Here is a 16,945-nt window from a genome sequence, read left to right as displayed (position 1 = left end):
ATTAGGACAAGAATTCTTAAACTGGGCATGGTGGAGTGGGGCATGTAAATCCCTCGAATTATAGGCAAATGTTTTGTAAATCAGTGTATTTTCCCAGCAATCAGTTTAGAATTCACTGGTTTATAAAAGGAAACCAGTTAACCAGTTAAATATTAAGGATAGTTACATTAGATATTTTCCTCACTGGACTCCTTTAGAAATTGCCGAAGTCTGTGCATTCACTACAGTGCTTTTTGTTTGGGTCCTGCCTCAGCCAGAATACCTAGATAGTGGCCCCAGCTCCTCTCACTGTTCTTGTCATTGGCCCGGCATCTCAACTTCTACAAGGGCAGAAGACGGATTACCTGAGCAGATAGAATTATCGGGAGAATTAAGTGAAAAACTCCATATGAAGTACCTGGCTTTGCACTAATGTGAAATGATGGTGGGGACCCTGCCTCCTTGACCAGGAGGAAGACACTAGAAGTTCTCGGGGCTGTTCCTTCCTGAGGGAGCCTGTGGCTGCCCCCACTGAAAGAGAATGTGGCTGACCCCGCTCTCCCCTCCTTCGCCCAAGGGAGTCACTGCAGGGATGGAGGAGAGCTCACTGTCCTGCAGAGCACTGTAGACGCGGCAGGCAGGTGAGCAAATCCTGAGAGTTGGTAGGGGGGCAGGTGGTATTAGTGTGCAAGATGAAAGTGTTACATATGTGGAGACTCATACTTCATATTCATCTATTTCCAAGTGCACCTTTTATTCTTTAGAAATGACTTTTGGGGCCAATGCCTCTCGTTAGATGACAGCTCCTCTCCCAGGCATCGCGGGCACTGAGAGGTGGATGGATTGCCCCAGCGCTGTCCCCTTCCTGCTGCCCTCTATTCCTCGGTAGGGACCACCGCTGCTTTCCTGACCCTGACCTCTTGCAGGTGCTGGGGTTGTGTGGTGAGGTCATGAAAAGTCCTGTGCCTCAGGATGGTGCTAGAACCTACTCTGTTCTTCCAAGATTTGAAATTATTCAAAGGCAAAACCATTTGACCTCCTTGCTTGCTATCTTTATGTAGGTATTAAAAAAATTTTTTTTTAGGGGCGCCTGGGTGGCGCAGTCGGTTAAGCGTCCGACTTCAGCCGGGTCACGATCTCGCGGTCCGGGAGTTCGAGCCCCGCGTCGGGCTCTGGGCTGATGGCTCAGAGCCTGGAGCCTGTTTCTGATTCTGTGTCTCCCTCTCTCTCTGCCCCTCCCCCGTTCATGCTCTGTCTCTCTCTGTCCCAAAAATAAATAAACGTTGAAAAAAAAAATTTAAAAAAAAAAAAATTTTTTTTAACGTTTATTTAATTTTGAGAGAGAGGGGCAGAGAGAGAGAGAGGAAGACAGAATCTGAAGCAGGCTCTAGACTCTGAGCTGTCAGCACAGAGCCCGATGCAGGGCTTGAACCCATGAACTGCTAAATCACGACCTGAGCCAAAGTCGGACGCTTAACCGACTGAGCCACCCAGGCGCCCCTTTATGTAGATATTTTTAGAGGAAGTTAATTGATCTATTTCTTCACCCTCCCCACCCCCCCCCCCCACCAACTTTCTGCCTGTAGTTCTTGTTCTTTTTTTTTTTTTAATTATTTTTTAACATTTATTTGTTTTAGAGAGAGACAGAGAGAGCGAGAGCGAGCACGTGCGCGGCAGGCAGGCAGGCACAGAATCTGAAGCAGGCTCCAGGCTCTGAGCTGTCAGCACAGAGCCCGATGCGGGGCTTGAACCCAAAAACTGTGAGATAATGATCTGAGCTGAAGTTGGACTTTAACTGACTGAACCACCCAGATGCCGTGTTCTTGTTCTTTCTTGAGTAAATTTTAATTCATACAAAGAAATGATCTTTTTCATTGCAGATTTTCAAATTTGCTATCATGAAATATTTTGATGTGTTTTACTTGCATTTAAAAAATTTTGTCTGGGGTGCCTGGATGGCTCAGTCAGTCGAGTGTCCAACTTGATTTCGGCTCAGGTCATAAATTTCACGGTTTGTGAGATGGTGCCCCACGTCGGGCTCTACGCTAATGGTGTGGAGCCTGCTTGGGATTTGCTCTCTCTCTTTCTCTCTCTCTGCTCCTGCCCCGCTTGTGCTCTCTCTCAAAATATTTTTTTGTCTATAATTTTCTTTCTTTATTGTTATATTTGCAAATTGGTGTGAACTTGTTTTTTCTTGATTACAGTAATTGGAAGTTAACTGTCATTTAAAAAATAATTTCTCATTCTACTATTTTCCATTGATTATACATGTATCTTTAGCTTTATTCTTTGCCTTTCTTAGGTTAATGTTTTTCCTTTCTGGTTTGTGGGTTGAACACTTTCAATATTCTTTCTTTTTTTTTTTTTAGTTTTTTTGCTTGGTAATGAAAATATATTGTGCTGTTGAGTTTTCCTGTGAGTAAATTTTTGGCTGTATTGTATAGCTTTCGGTGTCCAGGCATACCTCAGAGATGCTGCGGGTTTGGTTCCAGACCACTGCAATAAAGCAAATACCGCAGTAAAGGTTGTTGAATGCATTTTTTTGGTTTGCAAGTGCATGTAAAAGTTAGGCTTTAAAAAATGTTATGTTTATACCGTAGTCTACTAAGTGTGCCATAATAGCATCATGTCTAAAAAAGCAACATACTACACTTAATTAAAAAAGACTTTGCGGACATCTGGGTGGCTAAGTCGGTCGGGTGTCTGACTTCAGCTCAGGTCATGATCTCACGGTTTGTGGGTTCGAGCCCTGCGTCGGGCTGTGTGCTGACAGCTCAGAGCCTGGGGCCTGTTTCAGTTTCTGTGTCCTTTCTCTCTACCCCTCCCCTGCTTGCTCTCTCTCTCTCTCTCTCTCTCTCTCTGTCTCTGTCTCTGTCTCTCTGTCTCTCTCAAAAATTAACATTAAAAAAATTGGAAAAATACTTTATTGCTAATAAACACTAACCATCTTCTGGGTTTTCAGCAAGCTATAATGTTTTTGTTCGTGGATGGTCTTACCTCGAATTTGATGGTGTTGATGACTGCTCACTGATCAGGGTGGCGGTTGCTGCAGGTTGGGGTGGCTGTCGCAGTTTTTTAAAACAACATTGGAGTTTGTTGCATTGATTGACTCTTCCTTTTATGAACGATTTGTTTGTAGCACGCCATGCTGTTTAATAGTATTTTACCTAATTGGAAATTTGGAAATTTGCCTCTCAAATCATGCTGCTTTGTCAACCACATACTATCCTAAATCCTCTGTTGTCATTTCAGCAGTCCTCACAGCATTTTCATCAGGAATAGATTCGAGAAACCACGTTCTTTGCACCTCCATGAAAACCAACCCCTCATCCGTTAAATGAGATGGCAGCAATTCCGTCCCTTCTTCGGGCTCCTCTTTCAGTTCTGGTTCTCTTGCTGTTTCCACCACATCTGCAGTGACTCCCTCCCCTCAAGTCTTGAACCCACAGTGTCATCCATGAGGGTTGGAATCCACTTCTTCCAAACTCCAGTTTGTGTTGGTAATTTTGACTTCTTCCCATGAATCATGAATGTTCTTAGTGGCATCTAGAATGGTGAATCCTTTCCAGGTTTTCAGTTTACTTTGCCTAGATCCATGAGAGGAGTTACTACCTCTGGTATCTACAACCTTACAAACTGTATTTGATTATTAAGAGTTGAAAATCAGAATGACTCTTTGATCCATTCCATGGCTTCCAGAATGAATGTTGTTAACATAACATGAAAACACTATGAATCTCACTGTCCATCTCTATCAGAGCTCTTGGGTGACCAGGTGCATCATCAGTGAGCAGTAATATTTTAAAAGGAATCGTGTGTGTGTGTGTGTGTGGGGGGGGGGGTAGGTAGGTAGGTAGGTCTCAACAGTGGGCAAAAGTGAACCATGTTCTAAACAGATGTGTTATCACTCAGGCCTGGTTGATCCATGTACAGAGGACAGCCAGAGTAGATAGCAAATTCTTAAGGGCACTAGAATTTTCAGAATCCTGTTTTTGGAATAGTCAGTGAGCACTGGCATCACTCTAAAGTCATCAGCTACATTAGCCCCTAACACGAGAGTCACCTTGTCCTTTGAAGCAGGCAGCGACTTCTCCTCTCTATCTATGAAGGTCCATTGTGGCATCTTCTTCCAATAGAAGGCTGTTTCATCCACATGGAAAATCTGTTGTTCGGTGCAGCACCTTCTGTAGAGATCTTAGCCTGGGTTTGGGATAACGTGCAGCTTCAACGTCTGCACTTGCTGCTTCACCCGGTACTTTCATTTATGGAGACGGCCTCTTTCCTTAAATCCTATGAACTTCCCCCTGCTAGCTTCGGACTTTGCTTCTGCAGCTGCCTTACCTCTTCAGTTCTTGTCAAATTGAAGAGAGTTAGGGCCTTGCTCCGGATGAGGTTTTGGCTTAATATGGGAATGTTGTTTGTGGTTGGATCTTCTATCCGGACCACTCAAACCTTCTCCAGACTGCTAATCAGCAGTAAGGCTGTTTTGCCCTCTTATCATTTGTGTATTCACTGGAGCAACACGTTGAATTTCCTTCGAGAGGGTTCTGTTGCATTCACGAGTTGGCTCACTGGGACAAGAGACCTAACTTTAAGTCTGTCTTGGCTTTTCACATGCCTTCTTCACTAAGCTTAATCATTTCTAGCTTTTGATTAAAAGTGAGAGATGCATGGCTGTTTCATTCATTTGAACACTTAGAGGCCGTTGCAGGGTTATGGATTGCCCTAATGTCAATATTGTCGTGTCTCAAGGAGTGGGGAGGCCAGAGGAGACCGGGAAATGGCAGGTCGGTGGAGCAGTCAGAACGCACCACATGCACTTGCTGAGCTCCTTGTCCTATGTTGGAATGTTTGATGCTCCAAAACAATGACAGTGGTAACATCACAGATCACAGACCCCCCATAAGAAATAACGGTAATAATGAGAAAGTTTGAAAGATGGCGAGCATTACCAAAATGTGACACAGAGACATGGAGGGAGCAGATGCTGTTGGAGAAATGGCGCCAATGGACCTGCTGGACGCAGGGTCCCACGGGCCTTCCGTTTGTGAGATTGCTGTATCTGCGAAGTGCCGTAAAACGAGGGATGCCTGTATGTAGTTTCCAACATCATTTTGGCATATTTGTGGTGGTGGTGGTTTTGATTTTTTCTTTTTTCCTTTGATCTGAGGATTTGATCCAATAATTTTTAGTTGATTTGTTGTTTTTTCTTTTTCTGTTTGTGCTGTTTCTGGGTTTTATTGCGCAACCTTATTTTTAGTTAATATTTATGTGTAGGGGCCTTTCTCCCAGTTCATTCTTGTTTCCAACACTAGAGGACCCTCCTTGCTTTTGTCCTCCTTTTAGGGCCTGGAGGAGAGAAGCCTGGATTCTCTTTCCTCTTCCCCTGTCCTCGTCAAGATGACCCCTTCGTGCTCCCCATGGATGTGGTGAATGATTCCCACTGCACTGTGATGGCCAGTGATGATGTCGGGTGAGCAGGGAAGGGAGTCCTGCTCACGAAGGGAGCACGAGGTGGAGAGGCTGAGCGAGGGCCCCGGGGCCTGCTGCATGCTAGGATCCGGCAAGTTCTCCTGCGCCTTTCCTAGAACAGGAGCCAGCTACCAGTGCCTTGTAGGAAGGTGGTGATAACTGGTGGAAATGATGTAATGCATCTAGTACAGTGCCTAATGCACCTAAGATACATAGCAGGTGGTGCTGTTCCAGTCCTGCTCTAGCCAGGCAAATCACAGGCTTTCTGTCCTACAGTATACTTCCTGTGCAACTGTCCTGTGTCGCCTCACAGGTGTTTCTTGTTCCCTCCAAGAAGACTTCCTCCTGCTGGTCCCTGCTCTCCCCTTTAATCTGGCCAGCCTCTAGACAGTATTGACAGAAGCAATTTGCTACAGAACTTCTGTTTTGGAAATGCAAGACCTTCTTCCCTCTTGAAGCAAATTTGAGATGCTGCACTTGAGTTGGATGTGTTCGAGTACACACAGAGGATGAAGGGGACGTCATGGGAGAGTCCGCATGGTTCCCGGTGTACTGCCCTATACTGAGTTGGGCTGGTTTTCATAATGATCACCTGGGAGAACTGAAGGCCTGAGTGACCCAAGGGACTCTCCTATGACGGTAGGGTCAGTTTACTATCTAAAGTGCAATAGGGGGGTAGGGGCTGAACTTTATGAACTGGGGTAGCTTGCCCGTGTTCTGAGTGCCCTTCAGGTAAAAATTTGGCAGTGTCTCACTTGTGGGGAAGAAACCCCTTTCCGCTGCTCCCTTCTTGACTAGGGAGACTGCAAATCAAAGTGGTAAAGGACAGATTCACAGGAGAAGGAGGTTTATAAGTGCGTGCACATTAAGTGATTGGAGGTGGCGGCTCATAGAGCTGACTTTGTAGGAAAAGTGGGGGTGGGGAGGACAGTGGGTTTATTTAGGAAGGACTATGGGTGTTTAGAAGAGCAAACAGGAGATAAGAAAGTTTGCGGTAAGGTTTCTCTATAGACATGAATAGTCTTTCCTCCTCTGTCAGGACCAGAGCTGGGTTTTATGGGATTTGTGGTAGGTTTATGCCCTTCCTCCCTCCTGAGAGCGGACCCACCCCAAAGAGGGACTCTGAGGGCAGCCTCATTTCTCTGAAGTTGCTGCCTCAGTCAGGTAAGGGAAAGCTGGGAAGCCTTCATTCTGTATGTGTTGAATCTGCAATCTTCTTCAGCTTCAAATAATCTTGACACCAGCTCCAGGGCCCGGGTGTGTCCCCACGCACTGCTTTGCTCTGTGCCGATGCTCGCCTCTTTGCTGGTCTCGGTCTCCATCTTGGCATTGCCAGCTGCTGATCAGCCGTGTCTCCCAGAGTTTCCCGCCAGCGTCGCAGGAGTACGAAGGGCCGCCTCTGCTTCCCTCCCCCGTTCACCTAGTTGTCCTCTTGCCGACATGTGTCTTCCTGGAGCCCTCATTCACCGGGGCTCAGAATAGTGGAGCATCTTTGATTTGCTCTTGGTGAACGGTCATCAGTGACACTTCTAGAATGCCTACTAAGTCTGGCCCTGACCTTCCACTCTGATTGATCTTTCTTTCCTTCTCTCTCCATTTATTGTCGTGTAGGTAGTTGCTGGTTATTTTCTGCTGTCCAGAAGTTTTGGTGATTTCCCATTACTGATTAAAATGAGTCGAAACTCCCGTCAACTGGCATTCAAGGACATTGGCCTCATTCTGGGCGGCTTTAGTGGTACAGGATCGCTTGTTGGTTCCTGACCATCTACTTCTCCTCCCCATCCGTGCCTGCTGGAAACACACGCCCTGCCACCCCTGCCCCGGGTCACCTGTCACAGTCCTTCAGAGCAGCGCAGGCACCTCTTCTCTTCTGGATCCCATCAGAACCTTCTTTTCATTCCGAGCAGGCGGCATCTCCCGAAATCCCACCGCATCTCGTGTCTCTATTGTGGTAGACACCACGGGCTGTCTAATCATGGTTATTTGCCCACTTGTCTGTTATGTAAAGTTCCTTAAAGTCAGAACTCAGGTCTAACTCGTTTGTGCCTCCTCAGTGACACCGTGCGCACGGTAGGTGTCTGCATCACTTAAGAAATACTCGCATCTATGAGGCAGAGGCAGAATTACATGAGCTTTGAGGTCAGGTGCCGTGCTCTGAACCTTGACTACCACTGGAAGGTGGCGTGAATGTCTAAAGCAAGGTAGGGCTTGGACTTAGATGCCAGTTTCACAGCCTCCCAGTGGGTGTGGTTGAAGTGGGGGCACTCTGAAGTTACTGTGGTAACAATAGCTAAAATGTGGGGGCACAGATTATGTACCAGGCACACCCCTCCAAGACAGATGTGCAGATGGGGAAATAGAGTCTCACAGCAGCCCGGGGACTGGACTCAGGGTCATAGTGCTGGTAAGGGTCAGAGGCAGGATTCAGATCCTCTCTCACCATTCTGTGTTCATGCACACCATCTTAGCAAGGAGGGTGCCTTTGCTTTAAAAACCATATTCTCAATCCTGTGTGTTCTGTGACTCCCACTTTTTTAAAGTTTATTTATTAGATGCCAGAGAAAGAAAACACATGCATGTGAGCCAGGGAGGGGCAGAGAGAGCAGGAGAGAGAGAGAGAATCTCAAGCAGGCTCCCAGCTGCCAGCCCAGAGTGGGACTCAGGGCTCAAACTCATGAACCGTGAGATCATGACCTGAGCGGACACCGAGAGCTGGATGCTTAACCGACTGAGCCACCCAGGCGCCCTGACCCCAGGTTGTTTTAATAAAACCTGCTGTGTTGTTGATGTCTTTGGGCTCAGCCTTTATTATGGCTCATGGATCTGGAGGCCTCTGAATGCAGTGCAGGTGCAGAGCAGAAGTTCGTTTTAGAATCCCTGCTGTAAAAATCCTGTTAGCTGAGCGGGGTCCACCCCTTCACTGCCTTGTTTTAACCTTTTTTCTGGGTATCTGAGGGTTGTTAACATGGGGAGCCCTCAGTGTGGGGACCAGCTAGGTCACTGATCAGATGCTTAGAAAGTGGTTACAAACAGTTCCGAGCAAGCTTGCCTGTAAGTGGTATCATGACTGATGTTGTGTTGACACCAAATTACTTTCTGCAAGCAGAAACTGCCTAAAGCGGACTCAAAGCCAAATGAGGAAAGTGCTGTGTTTGCGGCTCATTATGAGAGGCTAATTTCCCTAATATGTTAAAAGTTACTACATCTGAAAAAAAGTCGGAAACCCAGTAGAAAAATGGACAAAGGATATGAATAGATGGTTCACAGAAAAGAAAATAATACGTGGCTCTTCAGTATACGAATGTGTTCAAGCCACAGTAAAAGAAACTCTCCTTTTTTATTTTTCCTACTTACGGATTCTGTCTTCATTTTCTAGGGCTGCCCTAACAGAGTAGCACAGCCCCGGTGCCTTCAGCAGAAAAATGTATTTCCTTGCAGTTCTGGAGGCTGCAAGTCTGAATTCAAGGCATCAATTGGCAGGATTGGTCCCCTCTGAGGCCTCTCTCCTGCCTTGTAGACACCTGACTTCTCCCTTCTTCACACCGTGTGCACCTGTGTCCTGTCTTAGAAGGGCGCCAGTCACATTGGATTAGGGCCCACCCTAATGACTTGATTTTTAACTTCATTACCTGTCTAAATACCCAGTCTCCAAATAGAGTTGACCCTTTGAACTGCTGAGGTCTGCTTACAGGCAGAGTTTTTACAGTTCTGTAAATTTATTGCCCAAATAACTTTTTCTCTAGCTTTATTGTAAGACTGCAGTGTGTACTACATGTAACATACATGTTATGTTATGACTGTTATTAATAGTCAACAGTTAGTTGACTGTTCATGTTCCTGGTAAGGCTTCTAGTTAGCAGCAGGCTGTTAGGAGTGAGGTTTTTGAGGTGGATTCATGACTTCAGGAGGGTGTGTGAGAGGGTGGCAGTGTCCCCAGTCCCTGTGTTGTTCAGGGCTCAGCATTACAGATCTGAGGTCCTGGGGCTTAGGGCTTCAGCATATGAATTTGGGGAGGAGAGCAAAATTCAGTTTATAACAATGACAGAAAAACATTACACCTAATTGGCAAAGGAAGGAAGAAATTAGTACTCCTTTGTTGTTGGAGGCATTATAAACTGAGACAGGTTCTTTGAATTGTAATTTGTCATTATTTGGTGAAATTCTAGGGGATTCCTTTGATCTCAAAATTTGCCTTCCAGGAACTTCTCAAAATGACAGCATGTTAGGGTTCTTCTTAACGCTTGGCTCATGACAGCAAAAGATTGGAAACAACTCAATGTTGTCACTATGGCATGCGTTAGTTATGGTTTTAGAAAAGAGGAATTTCTTCTTTTTAAGTTGATTTATTTTGAGAGGCAGAGAGAGCAGAAGAGGGACAGAGGAGAGAGAGGGAGAGAGAGAATCTCAGGCAGGCTCTGTGCTGTCAGTGCATAGCCCGATGCGGGGCTTGAACCCACGCACTGTGAGATCACGTCCTGAGTTGAAACCAAGAGTCGGATGCTTAACCAACTGAGCTACCCAGGCGCCCCAAGGGGGATTTCTTGATGGACAGATAGCGAATGCTCTAAGAAGAAGCAAGGTAGAGAGCGGTGTATAGAATGTTGCCATCTGCGTAGAAGGGGAGAAAGAATTCATGGGTATTTGGGTAAAATATTTCTCTGAGGTTACAGGCTGGACAGCTGGGGGCCAGGGGTGAGAGGGAAAGTTCTCAATGTATACGTTCTGGTACCTTTTAAATTTTGAATCTTGAATTTATTAGAGGAACCATTTTCTTTTGTTTAGGAGAAAATTGTATCACAAGGTCGTTTATAATTTACATTTTTTGAGGTGGTTTTTAAAAGTTTATTTATTTATTTTGACAGAGAGCAAGGAAGGGCACATGAGCAGGGGAGGGGTGGAGAGAGGGAGAGACAATCCCAGGCAGGGTCTGCACTGTCAGCACAGAGCCCCACATGGGGCTTGAACCCATGAACTGTGTGGTCGTGACCTGAGCCGAAACTAAGAGTCGGACGCTTAATGAATTGAGCCACCCGTGTACCCCTTGAGGTGAGTTTTAAAAAATGAAATTATTCTGATTAAAATCATTCTTGTCTTAAGAAGCTGATTTATTTTTTTCCCCCACAAATCATGGTTTGGAAGGGCCGGGATTCCACAATCTGGACAATGACAGTACTTGATCACAGAGAATGGGTCAGGTGTGTCGCTTGAACCGACCATCCTTCCTAGACATCCTTGCCTCAGAGCTTGTAGGGCAATAATTATTTTTTTTTTCATTGTGGTGTAGAATGTGTATGAATCATTGTTGCAGATTTTATTTTGCTCAGATCCTCCCATGCAGAGAACTACTATTTAGTCTTGTTAATTGGGCTCTTTCGGTTTTACCAGGTTATTTTAAGGCATTTATGGGCGATGGTGTTGATAAAGCTAATAGCACTTTGTATGTGTTTAGTACCTTGAACTTTGCAAAGTGCTTTCACATTCATTATCTCATTATATTGTCAGTTGAATTGTGAGGTTTCGAAACAGAGAGATTATTACCATCTTTTTCTGGATGAAGAATTCGAAAGCTTCGATGCCTCGCAGTGAGTAAGTGATAACCTTCGAGCTGGAGGTTTCAGGGTTATAAACTGGCTGTGCTAAGAATAAGGAGAGAATTAATGGTTAGAGTTGGTGGTCCAGTCATACTTCAGGCTTATTGACACTGATTGTGTAGTTCAGGGGTTTTCAGTGGGGGTGGTTTTGGCCCCCAGAAGACACTGGTGATGTCTGGAGACATTTTAGGTTGTCAGGACTGGGGATGTGCTGTTGGCCTCTAGTGGGTAGAGGGGCAAGGATGCTGCTGACCAACCCCCAGGGCTCGGGACCGTGCCCCCACCGGCTCACCCAGCCTCGAATGCTGAGGATGAGAGAGCCCTGCTGTAGTCCAGAGGCAGTGAGTATGCCCTGCCCGCCACTCTCAAAGCCCGTCTTTTTTTTTTTATGTTTGTTTATTTTTGAAGGAGAGAGAGACAGAGTGTGAGCAGGGTGAGGCAGAGAAGGAGGGGGACACAGAATCTGAAGCGGGCTCCAGGCCCTGAGCTGTCAGCACAGAGCCTGATGCGGGGCTCGAACTCACCAGCTGTGAGATCATGACCTGAGCTGAAGTCAGGCGCTAAACTGACCGAGCCTCCCAGGCACCCCTCAAAGCCCGTCTTACCCTTCCCCCAACTCATCCATTTACTGCTCCCTTTTGAATGTTTCTTTTAGGGTTGGTGGAGGTAGAAATTATTGGGAATCCTGACTGACGGGCCAGGTTAAGAGACCTTTTCTGTCTTGGGTTGCGTACACGTGCATTGGAGGCATGATGCTGCCTGCGGGGTGTGCTGCCCGAGGCGGCACAAGTTACACCTGCACCAGGGGCTTCTCTGTATCCGGAGATCTGTCCTTCACTCTGTCCCTGGTTTTCATACTATGCACAGCATCTCTGTCCTGATCCAGGTGGGGAGGTAGCACAGTTTTTCTTAGCACCCTTCTCTTCTGCTGGGAAAGAGAAACCAGCAGCTGGGGGTTCTGGTTTGGGAATTCTAGCCAGGAGGGGAGGAGGAGGCAGAACCCACAGCTTTTAGGGCTCATCAGGACCATGGGGGAGGAGTCAGCCTACAGAAAGGGACAGTGATTGAACACAGGATGGGAGCTGTGGAGAACGAGCATCCAAGGGAAGGTGGCCACTGAATGATGGCGTCGGTGGGACTGGGGTCGCTGGTGGGAAAGGGCTGTGCTGGGTCACGCATCCCTAGAATCACTCACGGATTCCTCGCCACCAGAGCCGTGACCAGTATCCACATCACTAGGGGGCCTTCTTGCCTGCCTGCTGGCTGTGGGTCAGCCACTGTTGACAGCAGAGGCTTGGAGAGGAAATATCTGCCTGGGTCCCTCAGGTTGTAGGAGGGCTTAGGACCCACACCCTGGTCTGGATTGTCCCCGAGCCTGGGGAGCTCCTCACCACCTCACGGATGCTCCCTATCCCAAGTGCGGTGTGGAAATTGGCTTACTTGTTGGTTTTCAAGTGAGTATCGCTTTAGGATTTGTGTTTAAAAAAAGAACTCTGGGGGCACCTGGGTGGCTCAGTAGGTTAAGTGTCTGCCTCTTGATCTCAGCCCAGGCCTTGATCTCAGGATTGTGAGTTCAAGTCCTGTGTTGGGATTCGCGCTGGGTGTGAAGCCTACTTAAAAACCAACAAACAAACTCTAGAAGTCATGGGGGCCTAGTGGCTTCAGGAGAGACAAAGGGAAAAGTCACGGAATGGACAGTGGTGAGCACACAGACCCAAGCATTAGGCTGGGGCCTGCTTTCCTGGAAAGCTCCCTGAAGATTACGGTAGCCTTTGGGCTGTCGGAAATTGGCTGCCTTTCAAGGGGGTGGATGAAAGGCTGCACTGCTGTCCGTCCTCCCCTTCCCCCCAGGAGTCCTCACCTTTGCTCAGCTCCCAGGGAACCTGGGCCCTGCACATCCCAGAGCTTCAGGCAGAGAGAGGGCAGGGACCTGTTCCTGCGGCTGCATGCTCCGGGCGCCTCCTAGCTGACACTGGGGTGTGCCACGTGTGACGCTGCGGTCCCTGATCCCCACATCCAGCTGTTCTTCAGGATCACCACCTGAGGTTCTTTAGAAGGGGAGCCCCCTACTCCGACCACCGTGCCTTCCATCTGCTCCTTGAGAGATTCTGGTTCAGTAGACCCTGAACCTGCTGCTTCTGTGTGGCTGCCACAGACCAGGACGAACTGGGCCAGCCCTGCCCCCGTCTGCACCGGGAGGGCTTTTTCCCTGCACGGGACTCACGTGCACGTGCATTCTTGCTGTTACGCATTTATGAAATTTTCCAGTTCCAAGATAACAGTGAAAAATACCCTGAGGTTATTTAAAATCTTTCTAGTTTTGCTTTTGAAAAATAATTTCCTTTTTTTGTTTTCTTTTTTTCTGTAGGACACTAAATTGTGGATAATAATGGAATATCTTGGTGGAGGCTCTGCACTAGATCTAGTAAGTATCACACCTGACGCCTAAACACGCATGAGTTCTTCTCACTAAATCTGGGCTGTAGAGATGATTGTTTTTATCCGTTTCAGTTTCCCCCTTCAGTTGCATGAAAAAGGGACCAATATATATCCTTATAACATATACTTCTGCTTCTGATAACATTACTGAAGATTTAAGGTCTGCTTTTGAAGCCAGTTGTGTTGTTTCCTGGGAAGCCAGTGCATTCGTCCATGGAAGTCATGAAGGATTTTGCTTGTCATTATCTTACATAAGAACAGTTTGTTAGCTTGTCTTCCAGAACTGGTTTTAACTTCCGTGGAGCTGATACCCCATTGCTGTTCCGTATTTCAGATGGTAATTTAGCTTCCAAAATATGTGTGTCACATTTTCATTTATAACTAATTAGAATCAGGAATTTGAAAACTTAAAAAAATTGATTTCAGGAGTAAGACAGGCAGGCAGAGGAGGATGATCACAGAACAGTGTCACGTGTCGGAGCCGTGGCCAGACCAGGCAGGAGTGCACACTTCTGTTCTCGGGTGCACACTCAGAGCCCTTGCTAGCGCTCACTGCGCGTGGGTGTTGGAGCCGGCCCCGCACCCGTGGTCTTGTCCCCGGCCTGGCCCGGACCTCCCATGCCAGTAGTGGGTGCCAGCCCATGTGCAAGATAGTGGAATCTAGCGATGGGTTGACTTCCCAGCCGTGGTCTGCAGCTTGCTTCTCTTGGTAGAACATGGTCACATGTTGGCCTCTGACAAGGTGCTTACAAATAACTAGTGAATCATAAGCATTGCGTAGGTTGTCCTTGAAACACAGTATATGCAAAACAAGTTTTTAAAAAATGGACACAGTGGTTTTAGCACTTGACGTCTCGTCCCCACTGTGGTCACGCAGTGACACCTATGTCCGTGGCACTCTTTTCTTACCTGTCCTGGAAGGGCTGATTTTTGGGTGAGTGGTAGTTTCTGGGACAGGCCTCATCTACCATTTTAGTGTTAGTAGGTGGGTCCTGTCTGGTGGACGCTTGGAGGATGGTGGGTCTGCCGTTCTCCCTGACCTCAGAGGGATTGCCGGAAGAAGCTGTGTGTCAGGGGTTACAGTCTTACATAGGTTTTATCCACTAAGGAAAGAGATGTCCTGTGGTTAAAAGATTTCTTTTTTACAGTGGGAGTAGGAGTTAGTAGTTTTGGGGGAAGGTAAGCCTCTAAAACTTGATGTATCTCCAAAGGTATTATGTACCCAATTTTATAAAATCACATAATGTTATAAACCATAAAAGCAATTGTCAGAGTAGTGTTCAAAAGGAAGTTTCCAGAAGATTTTTTTTTTAATGTTTGTTTATTTATTTTGAAGGGAGAGAGCAGGGGAGGGGCAGAGAGGAGGGAGAGAAAATCCCAAGCAGGTTTCGCACTGTCGGTGCAGAGTCCGACTTGGGACTCGAACCCACAAACCGCAAGATCGTGACCTGACCTGAAATCAAGAGTCAGATGTTTAACTGCCTGAGCCACCCAGGTGCCCCACAAGAAGAAAATTTAATGTGATATCAACAATTCTGTTAAAATGAGAAAAGCAATAGAAGAGCCAGATAAACTGTTTTGACTTGCTTTGCATCTTTTCCATAAATTCACACGTGACACAAAGAGCTTTTCATTTTTGACTCTTTTGGGAAATACTACAGGAATGTAGAAAATTTTCTCATTTTGTGTAATTAGATTTATTGTTACCTTGAGTGCATCTCGTTTGTGACATACATGAAATTGTTTGCGAGGACTCTTCCCTCCAATGTGGAGACCTTCAGGATGGCAGTTCTGGTCTCTCAGTGCTCTGGTTTATTCATTTTTAATGCCATGGTAATTGAATTTATTTAGTGGTAACTGTCTTCGGAAATTTGAAGTCTGTGAAATTTTAGACATTACAATTGGAAGGAGGTATAGAGTTCTCCATTTAAAAAATATCTCCTATATTAGGGCTCCTGGGTGGCCCAGTTGGTTGAGGGTCCGACTCTTGATTTTGGCCCAGGTCATGATCTCATGGGTCATGGAGTTGAGTCATGCTCAGCGAGCAGCCTGCTTAAGATTCTCTTGGGTGCTCTCTCTCTAAAATAAACAAAATAAAAAAAAAAATTAAAAATCTCCTGTAGTATCAGTCCCAGCAAACTGCCATCCACCTTCCACATTAATGGTCCTGGTGACAAGAACCAGGCACCCTTTGTTGGACATCCCTAATCATCTCATTTTAATTGACGGGCAAACGGAAACACTCAGAACTTTGGTGTCCACCTAGCAAATACAACTGGACTTTGGGCCTCGTTGTGTCCAGTGGCAAAGCTTGTGGCCTTCCCTGACCCCACATGTCCTTCCTGTCCCTCTTACTTCATTGTACCTTTCTCGTATCCCCTTGCTGTTGGCATGTACCCAACCTACAAAGATGAGGATACTTTAATAATAGGATACAAGAACTACTTTTTTGAATGTTGAAAACCATTAGGATTATTTTGAGAGGGTCTATTATTTGTTTATAAAAGATTTTAAGAATGAGAATATTGTAGCATATACAGTTTGATACCGTATAGCTGAATGTACAGATTTTGGGCATTTCTCTGAAAAATTAAGCTTTTATTAAGTGTCTCTCTCTGTTAAGAGGCATAGTGCTAATATATGTATGTGTGACTTTGGAGGAGCCCCACAGGTGGGGTGTGTGGAGGGAAAGGAGACCAGGCAAGGACAGGGCTGTACCACCCCCAGAGCATGAAGATCTTACTGGCTCTTTCTTCACCTTTTGCCCTCCAGATGCCTCTTGTCTCTTCACGCGCTCAGTAACTGAGTCCGCTTGGGCTGCCATAACAAATTACACAGGCTGGGGGCTTCAACAGCAAACATCGATTTCTCATAGTTATGGAGGCTAGGAAGTTCAAGGTCAAGGCACAGGCAGATCTGGTGTCTTATGATATGAGACAGATTTCAGCATTTGAATTTTGGGTAGAGGGGTGGACACGCAGTTCAGTCCCTAACACTAATGAAAACTAAGGTTTCAGTGTGGTCACAGGTATACAGCTGTCTCTCTGTTAACCCCTTCCCTGTTCTTGGCCACGAGCATGTTGAAGTGTGTATGCAGATTTTGTTTTTTGCTGTTTTACTCTGCATTGTGGTTAACAGGTCTTTTTACTTAGGCTCTGAGATATTAAATTTCTCTCATTGTATTTTTTTTTTTTAAGTTTATTTATTTAGAGAGTGTGTGGGTGAGCAGGGTTGGGAGGGTTGGGAGGGGGGCGGTGGACAGAGGGGGACGGAGAGAGAGAATCCCAAGCAGGCTCCACGCCTGACTCGGGGGCTCAAACCCACAAACTGCAAGATCATGACCTGAGCCTTAATCAAAGTCAAGAGCTGGACGCCCAGCCAGCTGAGCCACCAGGCACCCCATCTCGCGTTGACTCTTAATGACACTTTAGCCCGGGGTAGGAAGGTGGCCACCTACCTTTAAG

At 46.4% G+C, this 16,945-nt stretch overlaps 1 protein-coding gene across 3 annotated transcripts in view; it reads left to right on the top strand.

Moving 5' to 3' along the window:
* The window catches only part of STK24 (serine/threonine kinase 24), a 122,441-nt gene that overhangs the window by 74,841 nt on the left and 30,655 nt on the right, over positions 1-16,945 (top strand). For all 3 annotated transcript variants that reach the window (XM_023252773.2, XM_019828795.3, XM_003980489.6), the window contains exon 3: positions 13,411-13,467. In XM_023252773.2, the coding sequence (XP_023108541.1) occupies positions 13,411-13,467 (57 nt within the window). The remainder of the gene's footprint in view (positions 1-13,410; positions 13,468-16,945) is intronic.

This window comes from Felis catus, chromosome A1 (genome assembly GCF_018350175.1).
Source record: "Felis catus isolate Fca126 chromosome A1, F.catus_Fca126_mat1.0, whole genome shotgun sequence".
In the NCBI taxonomy this organism is placed as follows: Eukaryota; Metazoa; Chordata; class Mammalia; order Carnivora; family Felidae; genus Felis; species Felis catus.
Note: the sequence above shows the minus strand (reverse complement) of the source record. Positions and strands in the feature narration are given on the sequence as shown.